Raw genomic sequence first — 17,125 nt, forward strand, 5'->3', positions numbered from 1 at the left:
TTTGATTGTCTAAAGGTTAAGAAATTACCATTCTAAATAGTCTTGTTATGTGTTAGTGCCCATTATAAAAGTTATTAATCAAGCCAAATATCCCAGTTCATTTACAGAAATAGAACTCATTGTCGTTTTCACAATTGCATTCTAGCAGACATTGTCGAAACAGAACCAACAGTACTTCTGTGTAATGCGGCCTTTCTCAAGATCTTGAACATTAAAAGAGAATAGTAGCTCCACAGGTACATGGCAATGCAAGGGTTAAGAGCAACATGGGTTACTTTTCTGAACTGTACTACTTTTGTCAAACAGCAGGACAGCTGAATCAGACACGAGAGCCTACCCTTTGTAAGCTTTTTGGCCCTTGCCCTGACGCGTCAGCTTGAGTTGAGGTGACAGCTTAGAACAGCAAGACTTTTGGAACTGTAATCATTTTCTCAAACTTCCCAAGTATTCTAAACTGACAATGCCCACACAGTTGAGATTTTTGTCATAGTCTTATCCGACAATGTTGCATCATAATGTCCCAAGGTGATGTAGTAAGCAACAGCACTGAAAGCCAGCAAAAAGCCCACGTGGTGCTACTTCCATCAGACGTCCAATGATACTTATGAACAAATGGAGAAGGCCTAGTTAAGAAACTTGGAGCAAACAATGGCTTCATGGTTTAAGCAAAAGGCAAAGCTGCTTCATTATATCTACTCAGTAATGCTCAGCCAGAGAAATGTTTAATGAGTCAGTGAATTTCAGCAGATAGGTTCTCGCAATGCTGGACGTCAGTATATGTAGGGCAGCCATTCATGGCTTTCTAGTCAGTTACCTGTTGCTCTCTTAGAGCTGAAATGGCTTGTGGGAAATTTAGGAAAAGGGAGATCTTGCCATTTTCCAGAAATCTCATTTGGGTTGCAAAAAAAAGACAGAAAGGCCCAATAAGAATGATACCCCAGAGCATGCTGTCTGCAATTTAACACACACCTCTGTGTTCCAAAAATATTCAGTCCCTGCAAGAGGTAAGCGAAACAAAATTACTTTGGAGATCTTAATTGCACCCATGACACATCCTACATTCAGTTCTTGCTCTTTATTCAGTAAGTTGGGCCAGTGAGAATCTGTTAATATGCATCTTGTTATATCTCAAATGTAACTATGGGGAAATGGTGACATAACTGATAAGTCAGCTTAGAATACTGTTTATTCATTTCGTGTATTTTTACAGGTATTATTAAAGAATTGTCACAGAAATGGATGCATAAGTTTAACGATCAATCTGCTGGGTTTGGGGAATGACCTCTTGAGGATGTTTCAGATGGCTTTTCTGATTGGTCGAATTCAGAAGTAAATACTTACCATAGTAGATGGCAGCATCTGGCACAGATAGATACATTTTTCAGAGCCAAGGTCAAACATAGGGAAAGCTTTGGTGTTTTTAAAACCATGATCAAAATGCATTTCAATTCCCACCCCTCTCACTGCAACCTATTGCTAATACTTGCTGTATATGGTCCTTTTGGACTTCTGGACCCACCTTTGTTGAAAATCCATCAGAATAACTAGGCTAACAGTTCACAGGGTTGATTCAAATAATCCTGTAATCCTTGCTGCTAAAATATTAGGGGAAAACAGGAATTGGTTTGGTAATTGCTTTTCAGAGAGAATGGTCTTTAAGATTGTTGCCCTGTGAGTAGTTCCTAATACCAGAGAAACTTCTGAAGGGATATGTGTTGGAGGGAAAAGGAATAAGGAAATGATTTCTCTCTCTAGAAAAGAGAGGTATTTTATTTTTTTTCAGGCCAACTGCAGCCTCAATACATTCAGGATAAAAATGGCTGTGTAATGTAGATTATTTACTTTTATTTCCCCCACCAGAAAGGGAATCTTGTTTTTTTTCCTGCTGTGGGTCTTTGAATTAATAACAAAAAAATTAGAATAAGGTGCTTAAAATCTAACTGGAAAGTAATCTCATAGACATTTGTAATCCCTTCAGGTAACTCTTGCCCTAAACCTACACTTCCTGCACAAAATAATTTATGGAATTTAGCATAATTTCTATGACAAACTTAAAAAAAACCCCAACTAACAATAAAATTCAATTCTTAATTTATCTGCTTAGCCTCTAACCTAGATATTAATAAAATACCAACTACTTCCCTATTGGAAGCATAATTTTGAGTTACTGGTTAATTAAGTTGGACAACTAAGCCACTGAAAAGGAAGACTGAGTCAAAAAAGGGCAGATTGGAAAGTATTTTGTGTGTTTGTTTAACCTTCCCGTTTGAGAACTAAAAAGTTAAGAAAATAGGATTCTTTTCTGGAGGTTCCATGCTTTTGAAGTAAGTCTTCTTGAGCCATTGTGGTAGCATTCTGATGATGGTCAAGGACTATCTTTTATAGGTAGCCTCTATCAATGGCACAGTCTTGAAGTGGTCTACCAATTAAACATTCTGATGTTGCATTCTTTCATATTACTTTTCAGTATATATAATTTTGCAAAGTATATTTTTGGATGAAAACTCCAGAGATATGAATCCTTCACACAGAATGCCCTGCCTCCACTTGTAACTCTGACCTGGGAACTGTTAGCAAGACCATCTAGCCTGCTATGATCAAGGAGAGAGGAGATCTCAGTGGTTACCAGTCCAAGCTCTGAATGTAAGTTATTCCTCAACTTAAGTGCTTAGGTAAAGATTACTATTCTAGAAGGTATCTTAATACTAAGATCTCCTCTACTCCTCTCTCTTAAACTACCTATGGATTCCAAATCATGATGTTATGAAACTCCAAATTACCATGCATGAGTGTTTCTGTAACTCACAACAATGCAGCAGGCACTAAAGAAACTAAGGAAGAATCTTTCACTGATAATTGATAATCATAGGTAGAATATTCATTCTTAAAGAGAGTTAACATACCAGAGACCAGCAAGCTTCAAAAATGCATAAGCAACCATTGTTTTAAGATGCTGACTCCTCACAGCAGGCTAATTTAATTGCATATACCATGCAAGATACAGGTGGTTGTTGGTACTAATTCAGTTGAATTCTGTAGCATGCATGGGTTCTTTGGAGTCCTTTTAAATAAAACATGTGTGTATGTGTAGGATAGGATAACATGGAAGAGAGAGGAAGAAATATCACTTTCATTTTTTTTCCTTTCTAATATATAGAAAGCCAACTTCCCTACATTTAACTTGAAACATTCCGATTCTGAACTGATCTAAAATAGTTAGCATAAGCGTTAATTTGTATGATTGGAAACATAAGTATAATTCTTATATCTAAAAGCTAATTTCTCATATCCCAGATAGTTTGAATATCTGAGGATTTGAAACGTGTGTGTATGTGTGAAAATATGTGGTTATTAGAACTGATCAGTTCTAAATTAGTTTCACAGAAGCTGTGGCATAGGACTTGACTTCTCAAGAAACCCCAGAATTTATAAGATGACATTATCACTCCACTTCCAGAAATTAGAATTTAACATTAACATTAAATTAAAATGGGGAGTCTATTTACCTGAACTCCAGATAAATATACTGATAAAGACTTTGGATAAAGTTTTAGTTCCCTCCCTTGTAGCATTTCAGCATGCTTAACTTATCTGAATCTTAGTCATAATTTTGTGAACAAAGGAATTAAAATTACATATATACATATACGTGTATATATATATATATATATATATATATACATACATACATTTTAAAGAGTAGGCTATATTTGAGTGTGGGGGTACACAATTGTAATCTTTTCTTCTGGGCAAAGTTGAGGCTGGTAGATGACTGGAGTACAGGAGTACAGCTAAATACCTAACCAGTAGTATGTATGGTGAGCCATCCCCTGGGAATGGAGAACCAGGATGCCTGAAGAGTGGCACATTAGCCCAAGGAGAAAGAATGGAGCAAGCTAATGCTTATGAATGGCCAATATACTTCCAGCCTGGGTCTTTAAAAACCTAGTCTTAAAAAAAAAAAAAAAAAAGCAGGAAATAAATAATGATAAACTTTCTTCATAGAGATGAACAGTCTTAAGATTTCAAGGATTTCTATTTCCCTTCCCCAGAATTATCATTAAGTTTATAAATGACTATATACATGGGTTAATTTGAGAAAAGAGAAAAATGTAGTTAGTTGATTGGATTCCACTTTGATATTTTAAATCCATCCATTTCTCTGTAGATGATACGTAAGAAAAAATTCGTTTATCAAGTTATTCATAGGATCCTGGCCTGAAGGCTGCAAAGGATCTCCTGGGTGACCTACTGTAGTCCTCTTTATAGAGCAGGGAACTGAGACCTAGAGAGGAAAGATGACCTGTCACGGAGTACTGGCTGCTCCTAAGTTTTGATAAATTTAGGTCACGTTGTATTCATTTTCCTTACTGAGCATCCTGGAAGAAACATCATATTGTCATCCAGCATGTATGGAACATCAGTGATAGTGACTTTAAAATAATTCTCTCCATAGCTAATTCTGTCTGTTGTTATACAGATCATTAAAAATAATAAACTTTATTAATGTTTATTCTTCTTGCTGCAGTGTAAGACATTCGGTTATGCGAGGCAGTTTATTCAACTCTTCTATTTGTAACATTCATTTGATTCAGTTTTTGAATTTAAATGCTGGAAATTTAGTTTGTTATGACTTTGTAACTAGAATCCCAGTTAATAGGAAGCTCAATTTTAAAAGGGCAGCTAAGCTAGGTGGACTGTCTTGCCTCAAATGGCAGAAAGTGGAGCCATTTAGAAAATGAAACTTGAGAAACCAGTTAATGGTTATTTTTGCCAGAATAATTCTGAATAAATTAACAGAAAAATGATTTAGTTGCCCCAAAGTAATTTCTTGCTTTAGAGCTTCTTAAGAAATTACTAGGTTATTAAAATATTCAGGTAGTAATTAAAGTTATTATAAGAGAATATTATTCTTAATGGTTTTTGTAACTTTTCTTTTGCTTTGGTGCAGACCCATTCAAGTTCCAAACTTGTAACATCAGCCATTTTTATACTGAAGGTTCCTCCCACCACTTTCTAAGCATGCCCAGCGGTGGCTTCAGAAAGAAGGTCCTACATATATATTCATGCATTTATAATTATCTACTGTATGTGATTTTTTTTTTCCTGTTGTATAAAACAGCAATGTTAGTAATTGCAGTAGGGTTAGTTTTTATTTGATCTTATTTCATATAATTAATTGATGTGAAACTTACTAGCATACCTAGGCTGCAGCCCCATGCAAGCAAGCAGAAAGCAAAGTACTTAAAATGGAAGAGAGAAACTGGCTAGCAGGCAGCTAAACTCACCCTTTTGTACAGCCTATGGTCCGCCAGAGGGCTTTAGATAGTAAAACAATACCAAACAGCTATTAGCATACAAATGTCATAACAGAAACCTTACAAATAGCTTTAGTTAGACAAAAAGACCAAATGGCTTTGTTTTCTGGGGAGGAAAAAGGGGAAGTGGTGGTAGGATGAGAATGAGGTGGAAATTCTGCTACTGCTTTTTTAAAAAAGAATTTGGATGAAATGTTTTGGACTTTATATTTTACTCAGTGTACAGTAGAATTTAAGTAAAATCGAGATAACAGAATTCATTGGAAATAGGAAAGGATTATTACTTCTTAAATTAATGAAATTATTTCAAGCCCTTCTGCCTTTTTTCTTTTGTAGTATCAGGTTATCCCCTATTTTAGGAATAATTTTTAACCAAGATATCAAGAAGTGATAAATCCAGCAATTTCTTCTAAAATACATGAAATGACTCTGCTACCATGGAGGAATAAACATTTTAAATTTGACTTTCATATTTCATTTAAATAGATTATGGAGATTTCTCTAGATTTCAGTAATTATCATGAATGGAGGATGAGTATTGATTTCAGATGTATTTCATGAGTTGTTAAATCTGATTCTAGATTTTTTTTGGCTTTAAATAAATAATATCTATTCAAAGAGTGGCACAAATCAAATTCTAGGAGTAGCATTAAATAAACATCAAAGGTTTTGGAATCAGTGGAACTGCTTCCTCTTGTTCCATTCTAAACAGAAACAAGTTTAGAACCCAGAGCAGGTTATATTTTCTCCTTCATGATAATTAGATTTCCTGACTCATTACAAGTCAGGTATAAACACAAAGGAGATAAAAACACCCTGTGGGATTCTTTCTCATTTCTATATAGAAAAGAACAGGGACTAAACCTATATCTTTTTTTGGTTTAGTCCTAGATCTGACTGAGGAAATTCTGTCCAACAATGAAAGTCAGCATCTCTTCAACTCACAGTCTTCCAGAGTTACTATGGCAAGCCCTGAGAGGATGCATCACCTGGTCAGCATCCCATTCCCACTAGTGTCCGAGATAGGATATCTACCAATCATAGACCAGCTTACTTTTCTCAAAGAAAGTATAGAGAGAGATTGGAGAGCTCAATTTTTCTATAATGTTGTTTGCAGCCTTTCCATTTTAAAAGCCATTTAAAGGTTCAGAGGACCCTAAATTAATCAATTAAAAGTTGGAAGAGGATCCCAGAGGCCAACCCCTTCATTTTACAGATAAGGAAACTGAGACTGAGAAAGGTTAAGAGTGACTTGCTCAGAGTCACACAATTGTTTTAAGAGACTGATTTGGGATTTAATCTCAAATCCAAGTCCAGCATTTATATTTACTGTTATCATTTAATTTACATTCTGATCTCAGAGTCACTCAACTTACCAAGGCCCAAGTCTAGGGGCAGGTTTGTCAGAATGGAACTGGAATGAGGTACGTGCTTAAATTTAGATTTGTGATCTTGATCAACCCCGCTGATTTTTAAGAGGAAAAAACTGGATTAAATGAAGGGAAAGTACAAATTCAGAACATGAAAAATCTGATGAGATCATTTTTGTAAACACTGCATTTGTCTCAGATATTTGCTAATCACATGCAAGAAGGGAGCATTTATTAAGCATTTATTATTTATTAAGATGCTTAAAGCCTGTGGAACTCTCCTCCCCTCCCCCCCCAGGTAAATTTGCTGCATTACAGGGGGAGAAGGAAAAGAAGGGGAGCTTTAGCGGCTGTTAAGGGACCCAGACATGGAAGATCTTGGTATTTTCATTAAACAAAGAAAATTTGTTACCCTGTTTGGTTATGATTACTATAACGAATGCTATATGTATTTTGGCATGGAGTGTAAACAAAGTCTCTTTATGATCACACTTGGCCATAAGATAAGATTTCTGTATTTTCCTGCATTTCATAAGATTGTCATTAGTGCCTTGTTATTTCTATTATTCTTTCATATCACTCAACACAAGGAGAGAAAAGATTCACCATTATCACAGTTATACTACTACATAGAAAACAATAAAAAAAACCCAACCATTGAATGACAGAGAACAAATTTTGTATTGATATATGTTAAGAAGAGACCTAAGTGCTTTTCACAAAGATTGGCTTCATAAACCATAAGAAAACCAAGATTCTGATATTCTGAGAAAAATACTTCTACATGAGAAAAGCCTAAGACAGGATCCACTAAGCAACTGATGTCAAATTAGTTCTGATAAATTAGTATCTCTATCAGGAAGAAGACTCAAAAGTAATCTTATGTAAAGGAAATAAAATGAAGTATTTTTTTCAAATACAAACCAAATACATATACCTAGTTCTCAAGGAAAGCTCAAGATTTGAAGAAATAAAGAAAAACTGTTATAGAAGCTATTGAGTCTCCTTAGTTTCTTGGGAGTACAATCTCCCAGTATGTACCAGTTTTCCTTCCAGTGGTTAAGAACATCCAAATAATTTAAGCTGTACTTTTTACCTCCTTGTTAGATTTTGATGTTATTTCTCCCAATCCCATCAGAAAATCAGTTTTGACCAAGAGCGAATCAGATATTATATCCAGCAGAGGGCAACAGTACATCAATTATTTCACAGGAATCACTTCTAAAATGGAAATCTTCAATGGAATCTTTTACTTGGAGACTCGGGAAATCCATCTGTTTTCTACTTTGGTGCACAGTTCAAAGAGTACAGTTATTTTAGGTGTGAATGGAGAACATGAGCAGTGTAGAACAAAGGGTTAAATGGAAACTTTGAATTAAGTTAGTTAGGCTCAGACAGAAAGTTCCTTGGATCCCACATAAGCAGCAAAAAGAATTAATTTTACTTTCCTACCTTTCAGTAGTTACCACATTTCACTTTTTGGTCCCTACATGGATGGTTCTGTTATTCCAGAATCTTTTAGAAGACATTTGTCCTGGTAATTTACTGGGATAATTAGCTTTGTGTTGATGGTGGAAGCTTGTTTGATAAAGATTAAGTCTGTTTTGTTATTTTTGATGGATAAGATAAATATGGGGATTAATGTACCTGTGGCGACAGCGGCGTAGAAACCTCATTATCTTTCGAGCAGCTTGATCCTGCTTCTTGGTTAGGAGACTGCTCCTGAAAAAAATTAGCCTATATTACTATCAAAGAAAGTACACTGTTGAGTTATGTCTTGTTTAAAATGGGTCAGCAATAGTGAAAGATATAAAATTAAATAATTCATCTAGGGAGCTTGACATTATAGGCACATATTTATATGGTAAGGCATGAATTAATCTACAAGAAGGATAAAAGAAATTAGTATGCAAACACTTTGACTCTAAGAGAGATTGAAGAAAATCTAAAGATGAAGATGATTCTTAAAGATTCTTAGGTGACTTCCTTTCAAGTTGACTTTGGTGAAAGAACTGATATTATCCTTCAACATCTTAAGCATACTTTTAAAAAAAATAATTACAACTTTTTATTGACAGAACCCATGCCTGCATAATTTTTTACAACATTATCCCTTGCACTCACTTCCGTTCCTACTTTTCCCATCCCTCCCTCTATCCCCAGATGGCAAGCAGTCCTATACATGTTAAATATGTCACAGTATATCTTAGGTGCAATATATGTGTGTAGAACCGAACAGTTCTCTTGTTGCACAGGAAGAATTGGATTCAGAAGGTAAAAATAACTCGGGAAGAAAAACAAAAATGCAAAGTTTACACTCATTTCCCAGTGTTGCTTCTCTGGGTGTAGCTACTTCTGTCCATCATTGATCAATTGGAACTGAATTAGATCTTCTCTTTGTTGAAGAAATGCACTCCCATCAGAATACATCCTCATACAGTACCGTTGTTGAGGTATATAAAGGCATACTTCTTTTAAAAATGATTTATGATAAATCTAATATTAAGCATTAAGACCACTAATTAAACTTCCTTTGTAACTATTTACATCTAGATAAATTTCTCAAAAATATAACTTCTCATTTAATTCTGTTCTTATTTTTCTTTCTTTGTATTTTTTCTTCTAATTCTTTATCCCTTCATTTTTTCCTTGCATGTGATCATGCACTGATTTCTCAGCTTAGAAAGTTTGATGAGGATGAGGAGTAGGGAGGAAATAGAATTCATTCTTCATGCATACCCTGTTCTGCTGGCTCTATTTCTTTTGATTTGTACCATTTAGTTCCTTAGAAATTTAAGTTTCTTAAACTTTTCATTAAATTGTTCCATATATTAATGTACTACAATTCATGTAATTGTTCCCATGTACTTGGAACATAGTTTTTTTATTTTTTTTTTGTTTTTTGTTTTTGTTTTTGTTTTTAAACCGGAATAAATAATGCTGTGATAAAAAGCTTTGAATTGAGTCTTTTTTTCTTTCTTTTTGGATAGCATTCTTATAGTATATACTTGGTGATGGAAATTTGGGATATGATTATTTTTGTAACTTTTAAGCCAGATTGCTTTCAGGAACATTCTCCTACTGCACAGTTGCTACCAGCAGTCAGAGAATGCCCTGACAATGCTAAGTTTCACTGCTTTAAGTGTTTTTGTCGATTTGATAAATTGGAAATAATTCCTTAAAGTTGTTTTAACTTGTTTCTCTTTGTTAAAAAAAAACTGGGCATTTTTTCAAGTGATTATTAGCTATCTATATTTTCTCTTTTGAAAACTATCTTTCATATCCTTTGACCATTTGTCTACTAGGGATTTCGTACATTTAAAATGATCTGTTATATATGTCAAATTTCTGTTTGCCATAACTATTTCCTCAAATCTGTTTTCTTTATGATTTTTATTATAATTTTTTACATGGATTTAAGCACATTTAACTTGAACTCAACCATTACTCCTATAAATTAAAAATACCTATAGGCATTTATTGAATGCCTTATTTCAGATACTATACTAAAGCACAGGGGTTACAAAGACAAAAGGGAAGGCATTTATTAAACACCTGCTAAGTGCCAGGTCCTGTGCTAAGCACTTTACAGATAGGTGACTTAGTGGATAGTCCTGGAATCAGAAAGAGTTCAAATCTGGTTTCAGACCCTTAACAGTTGTGTGATCCTAGGCATTTTGCCTCAGTTTTCTCATGTGTATTTTCTTCCATTTTAAGTGGTTGACACAATACTATATTTTAAAATTTGTTTTAAAATGTTCCAGGGGTCCTCAAACTTTTTAAATAGGGGGCCAATTCACTGTTCCTCAGACTGTTGGAGGGCTGGACTATAATAAAAACAAAAACTTTGTTTTGTGGGCCTTTAAATAAAGAAACTTCATAGCCCTGGGTGAGGGGGATAAACATCCTCAGCTGCTACATCTGGCCCACAGCCATAGTTGGAGGACCCCTGTTTTAGTCTATTATTTAACTGGAATTTACTGAGGTGTGTAGTTTCCTAGGATAAAAATGGATTTCCTTGAGTTTGGAATTTCTTTTTTTTTTTTTTAATTATTTAAAAAGTTAATTTATCTTTTAGAAAAGAGCCACAGTTTCTCAAATTATCATCAGTCTAACTTAATTAATTGTTTCTCTGTACTAAATTCTTTGTCAAAATTTCCTCAAACCCTAAAACACAATACTTGATACTCCCATCGTTTCAGGCTCAAACTTTGCTGTTGTCTTTTAGAGTCCAGCTCTGAAATCACACTACTGAACTAACTAGTTAGTTTTAGAGACCTCCCGTCTAGACTGACAGTCCACACCAACACTTGAAAACAGCCTGTGATGAGCTCTGCCTCCAGCCCAGGCCAGCTCAGGGCTCCGAGCCATAGGAGCTGGGAGCCCTTCTGTTTAGGGACTGGATCCAACCCACCTGAGCTTTTGCTGTACCAGGGCAGCAGCTCGGCGGCTTTGCTTGCTTTTGCCACATTCCTTGTAGCTCCGGTAGTACTGTTGGATCAGCACAGCAGCACGTCTGCTCTGCTGGAATCTTTTCTGCTCATAATAGCTTCGGAATTTGCTCTGGATAAGGATGGCAGCCTGTGTCATCTTTTTATAAAGTGCATACTGCAGAGGAGACAAGAACAAGCTAAGTAGTAACAACAGGAGAAAGACAACTTTTCCCTCACTGATAGAGGAGCCTTGTTTTCTTGGAACGTACTCTCTGAGAAAGGAGAAGCTCTCATTTCATACTGTAATGTAGACCAGTTGGCAGTTAATCATTGCCAAGGCCTACTAGGAATCTCTTCACCTACCTTTCCAAAATGTAACAAAAATTCCAGCTCAGGTAGCATACTGCTTTAAATGTATTCTCTCCCTCCACAAATCCCAAGAGATTTATTAGTAATTTTCACAAAAGTATTTTTACACAGCAACAGGCTTAAATATTTATGGATTTTTAGAAAATATGACAGAAAAATTCTGGATGTTAGATGAGAATATAAAATCACTTTTATAGAATTTAAGCTAATCTTTCCCATGTGCCTCCCATTTTCAGAAACCACATAATTTGCTTTGTAATCAACACCTTATTTCTAATTCTTTATCCATAAGGAACTTTATTGGCTGAGTCACAAGTTCCCAAATACAAGGATTATCGTGAAACGCTGACACCTTCAATAAAGCTGTGTCCACCTGCAATGATTAATACCCCAAAGAACAAGATGATGGTGAAGTAATAAGGCAGGATAGCCTGAGAGATAAGCATAGAAGATGGGGCCATAGGAATCCAGCATAGGAGCCAAACACTGGCCTTTTTCAACCCTGCCTACTATGTGTCTTCAAAATGAAAGGTTAGGACATCCCAGGGCTGGGTTTTTTTTCCCTCTTGAATGTCCAGTTCTGGACATTCCAGAGCTCCCAGTCTTTCAAGAAAGCCACGTCCAAATATCTTGTGCCAAAAAGGGTCTCTGCAGAAAGGTCATGATAATGCCCTCTTCCTACCAGAATACATTCTGCCACTGAAAAGAAAATAAATTTATATCCTGCAGTTAGACTCCTTCTGGAATCATGAGGTGAAATGGAAGAAGGAAACTTTTTTTAAAAGAAATGTTGGAGATACTATTTCAATGGATCTTTTCCAACTCTAGCTATAACCTGTGATATACTTTCCTTGTTCCAGCCTTTTTTAGTGAAGACCACTTTATATTCTAGAATTTATGTTATTCAGACCACACTTTGCCCTGTATACTTTGTATTTTCAGAACCATAAAGGGCCAATTATCTAATGAATTGATAAGGTAAGCCCTTAGTACCTCATCTGGTTGGTAATCATGGTCTCTTGTGTTTTGAGACTGGCTCATAAAACCTCCCCCTCCCCTCTCTATTAAATTTAAAAAATCTCTCCAACATAGTGAACACTCAGAAAGATTGTTCACTGTTGTTAAGTATCCCTGATGTGAGGTGGTATGATCACCCTATACAGTCCTCACTGGTACTGGATGCTCCTATCCTAGATCATCTAAGGAACTACTTTGTTTGTAGCTGATAATGAGTGTGAAGTTTTTGACTCTGGTGGAATGGTTGGAAGCGTTATTTGTGTTTATTCGTTACCTTCAAGGCTATCCATGTCAGCTTGGGGGAGAAACAGAAAATACAAGATTAATGTTAGATTGGTGAATTATAAAGGAAAAAAAACAGAACCAATAAAGCTACCAACAAAAATTAATTTAACCTGACCAAATTAACGTCTAAGGTTGTAGGCAAATTTCTCAGAGCATCTTTTTTTTTTTTTTTTTTGGTTGGGGAAGGATATTAATCTTAAATTTATTTTATAAAATAAATGCTTTTGATGTAATTCCAGATGTTCAGCTTTGGTTTGTGAGTGTCAGCTTCTGGGGAGCCCACCTGCAACATAAGAAAGAATGCATCTTCCATGCTGCTGAACTAAAGGTACTGTGGTGTCAGCGTTTACACAATAAGCCTTCATTTTCTGGGATCATGAACTCAGCTGGATATTGCCTGGAGAATTTTTTTTTCTCCTTCTAATAGTCTAGGCCCTACAACATGAAACTAAAGTAATTCCTTTTGGAAACTGAAGCCATGATTCATAACAAGAGAGCATAAAACCAATAGTTTCTATGTAGATTTGTCATAAAACTTAAAATTTCCTTTTCCTTGAAATAAAGGAAAAACCTGCTTAACATACCTACCTATAAAATATTCTTCTGTCCGTTAGCTATATTGAATTTCACAAGGACTTGGAATCATAATTCAAAAATGTTTTATTTCAAACTACCCAGCTAATCATAAGTTTGATGTTTATGCAATTCAACAGATACTTATTGAGTGTTACCTATGTGCTTTAAGGTCACAGAGTAGTTTAAAAGGCCATTTCAAAATTTAAAAGCATTAAGTTTGTAGCTAAAAAAATTGGTATGGGCTTCAGATAATCCAGGCTCTTGTATCATTTCTCAGGAACAAGTTAAAAATAAATTATGGCTCATGTGATCTAGAATTAACTGGCTTCTTTTGGTTTAATAGATGCCTTAACATTTTAAAGAACACTAATTGATCATAAAGGAAGGGTGTCTTTTCTGTTTGGTAAAGGAATTAAGTATGGCTAAATACCGTCTCTTAGGAATACTGTAGAAAGCTGGAAAAGAAATGCAGTTTTTGTGAACAAAAGCTAATAAATTTCCTGGCCGTCTGTTTTCAGGTCTTCAGGTATTTGGCAATGGAAATTTTCTGACACAAGAGTTGAGAGGCTATAGTAACCATTTTTCTTGACAGGAATACATTATCTCAGGCTGAGTTGGAACATTCATTTTAGATGACTGTGTTTGTATTTTGAGAAATGAAGGAGGCCTCCACTTAGATAGGTTTAATTTAGGTTTTTTTTTTTTTTTAGGTTAGTAAAAAAACAAATTACTAGAGAAGATTCAAAGGTTTATGGATAAGATAATACTGGCTTTATGATTCATAGTATTATTACATATAGTATATATATTATATTGAATATAGTCTTTAATTATGTGTATTTATGATATTCAGAATCTATTATTATATTTAGTATTCAATCTGAACCATCACTTGATTCATTTGAGGAACTCAATATAAAATCCAGTAGATCATCAAATGAAGTAACAAGTATTTAGAACTAGAATTCTACTCCATTGGCTTGTGGCTGTTTTTTAGGTCCCTGATAATAGAAATTAAAGTGCAAGGAAAGATTGACTTGGAGGAACAAAAGTTGGACTTTGTATTCAGTTTAACTTAAGGTGGTCTTTTTTTTTGTGAGAAGTAAAGATAATTTAATATTTTTTTGTCATCACTCTTGTGACTCTTTTTGTAAGACTATAGAACAATAGACATTATTAACTTCTATATGTGATGGAAAAACTAAGGCTTTTTTTTTTAAACATATAAATCAGATATCAACTGTGATGAAATTGGTTGTTTTCAACAATGAGCTGATTCAGGGCAATTTCAATAGACTTGTGTTGGAAAGAGCTATCTGCAATCAGAAGGACTGTGGGGACTGAGTGTGGATCATAATATAGTATTTTCACCTTTCTTGTTATTGTTTGCTTATTTGTTTTTTTCTCTATCATTTTTCCTTTTTTATCTGATTTTTCTTGTGCAACATGATAAATGTGGAAATATATTTAGAAGAATTACACATGTAACCTATTTTGGATTACTTGCTGTCTAGGGGAGGGAAGAGGGAGAGGGGAAAAAAATTGAACACAAATTTTTTGCAAGGTAAATGTTAAAAACCATCTTTGCATGTATTTTGAAAAACAAAAAGCTATTATTAAAACATATATAAATCAGAGTTCAGAACTGTTTGATAGTATTGCAGTTATTTGCTTTATGTAACATTATGCAAAATTCTTTTATTAATGGGAGTTTATAAGCAAAACTAAAATATAGCACTTCTCTGTTGCTTTAAATGAAATTATACCATTTTTTAGTATCAAGATTATATGTCAAGGAGATGATTTTATTTTAAAAGGGTGATCTATTTAGACTAAAATCCTTTTGAGACATAAAAATTTGCCTAGAGATGGGTCATTATTATTTCTTTCAGATATTGTCCCTTACTATTTATCAAGACAATCCTAATGAAGTATCTTTTATAAGCCTTGGAAATAGTGCTGACTTGCCAAGTCACATATAAGTCCTTAGCAACTTAGTGTTGCTTTTAGTGAAGTGTTATTTCCTTTTATGAAGCAAAGCTTGTTTACCTGTTTGTATTTTCTGTAACAACGTTGAATGACAGCAGCAGCAACTTCCTGCTGTTCCTGTAAGGGACGCCCCTAAAATATAAGAAGAAAAGAAGAAAATAGCAATGTCTTCATTTGGCTGAATAGGAAAAACTGTGTCTAGAAATGTCAGCTTCAAAGTCTCCTGAAAATTATGTAATCCTGTTATTCAAGCTAATTAAAATCCAATATGAACTTAGATCCCGCATTACTGAATATTTAGAAAATTTATACTAAGCACAAATAAGGAAAACCAAGCATAAATCTGCCTTTTTGTAACTTGCGCCCACTCCTCCTGTTTCTGCTTGCTGGGATGAGTAATAAGCAACAAGTCCAGTTCTTCCATGTGACAGATCTCCAGATCTTTGAAGACAGGGATCGTGCCAGAGTCTGAGAGCTAGATGACCCCCCAGTGGAATCTTATTTATACAGGAAATGAATCCTTAGTGTGGCACATCCGGCAGGCATCCACCATTGCTTAAAGACCTCTGTGAGGGGAATCCATCTCCATCTGAGGTGCCCCTTCTAATTTGCAGCACTCACTCTTTTTTTTAATTTATTATTTATTATTATTATTATAACTTTTTATTTACAAGATAGGCATAAGTAATTTTTTAGCATTTACAGTTGCAAATCCTTTTGTTCCAACTTTTTCCCTCCTCCCCCCACCCTTTCCCCCAAATGGCAGGTTGACTAATACATGTTAAATATGTTAAAGTATAAGTTAAATATAATATATGTATACATGTCCAAACAGTTATTTGCTGTATAAAAATAATCAGACTTTGAAATAGTGCACAATTAGCCTGTGAAGGAAATCAAAAATGCAGGCAGACAAACATAGAGGGATTGGGAATTCTATGTAGTGGTTCATAGTCATCTCCCAGAGTTCTTTCCCTGGGCAGCACTCACTGCTGGGTCCTTGTGATTCGCATCCATTGCTCCTGGTTTGGCTCCCCTAGGCCAAGCAGCACAAGGCTGATCCCTCTTTCATGTGGCAATTGTTCAAATGTCTGAAGACCACTGTGATGTCCCTCTTGGGTCTTTTCCCCCACTCTAAATTGTCCCAGCTTTTTTATCCTGTTCTCTATTCAACCTATTGACGTAGACTTGAGATTTTTCAACTTCTGGCTGTCTTCCTTTGTCCTCCTCTCCAGAATATCAATGACTTTCTTATATTGTGGTACCCCCCAATTCAGTGCAATACTCCAGGCAGAGTCTGACTGACAGAGGAGTACTCAGTGCCTTCTTTCTGAAAGCTGAACTGCTAATGGAGCCCAAGACTGCATTAGCTTTCTTTGGTGGTCACTTTAAACTGATGGCTCTTCTTGAGCTGCAGGCTATAAAAGCCCTATATCTTTTTAAGATAAATTGCTTTGTAACCAGGCCTCCCACAGTTTGTACTTGTGAGGTTAATTCTTTGAACATAAGTGATGGGATTTTATATTTGTTGGTAGTGAATGTCATATTATTAGAGTCAACTGAATGTTGTAGACTGTCTTTTGGTATCATAATTGTCATTTAGCTAACATTTAGTTTTATATCATGTGCAGATTTGATGAGTGTGCTGTTGATGTCTTTATCAGGTTTTTGATAAAGACATTAAAAAACAGAGCCAAGAATAAATCCCTAGGGTATTCCACGAGAGAGTTCTTGTTTTATCTTGATAATTCTTTCACTTTAATAGTTT

At 35.1% G+C, this 17,125-nt stretch overlaps 1 protein-coding gene across 1 annotated transcript in view; it reads right to left on the reverse strand.

Moving 5' to 3' along the window:
- The window catches only part of CAMTA1 (calmodulin binding transcription activator 1), a 694,264-nt gene that overhangs the window by 4,920 nt on the left and 672,219 nt on the right, over nt 1–17,125 (reverse strand). The window contains 6 exon segments of the mRNA XM_031961560.1: nt 970–995; nt 5,289–5,319; nt 8,336–8,410; nt 11,103–11,296; nt 12,782–12,802; nt 15,418–15,489. Of these exon segments, the coding sequence (XP_031817420.1) occupies nt 970–995; nt 5,289–5,319; nt 8,336–8,410; nt 11,103–11,296; nt 12,782–12,802; nt 15,418–15,489 (419 nt within the window).

This window comes from Sarcophilus harrisii, chromosome 3 (genome assembly GCF_902635505.1).
Source record: "Sarcophilus harrisii chromosome 3, mSarHar1.11, whole genome shotgun sequence".
In the NCBI taxonomy this organism is placed as follows: domain Eukaryota; kingdom Metazoa; phylum Chordata; class Mammalia; order Dasyuromorphia; family Dasyuridae; genus Sarcophilus; species Sarcophilus harrisii.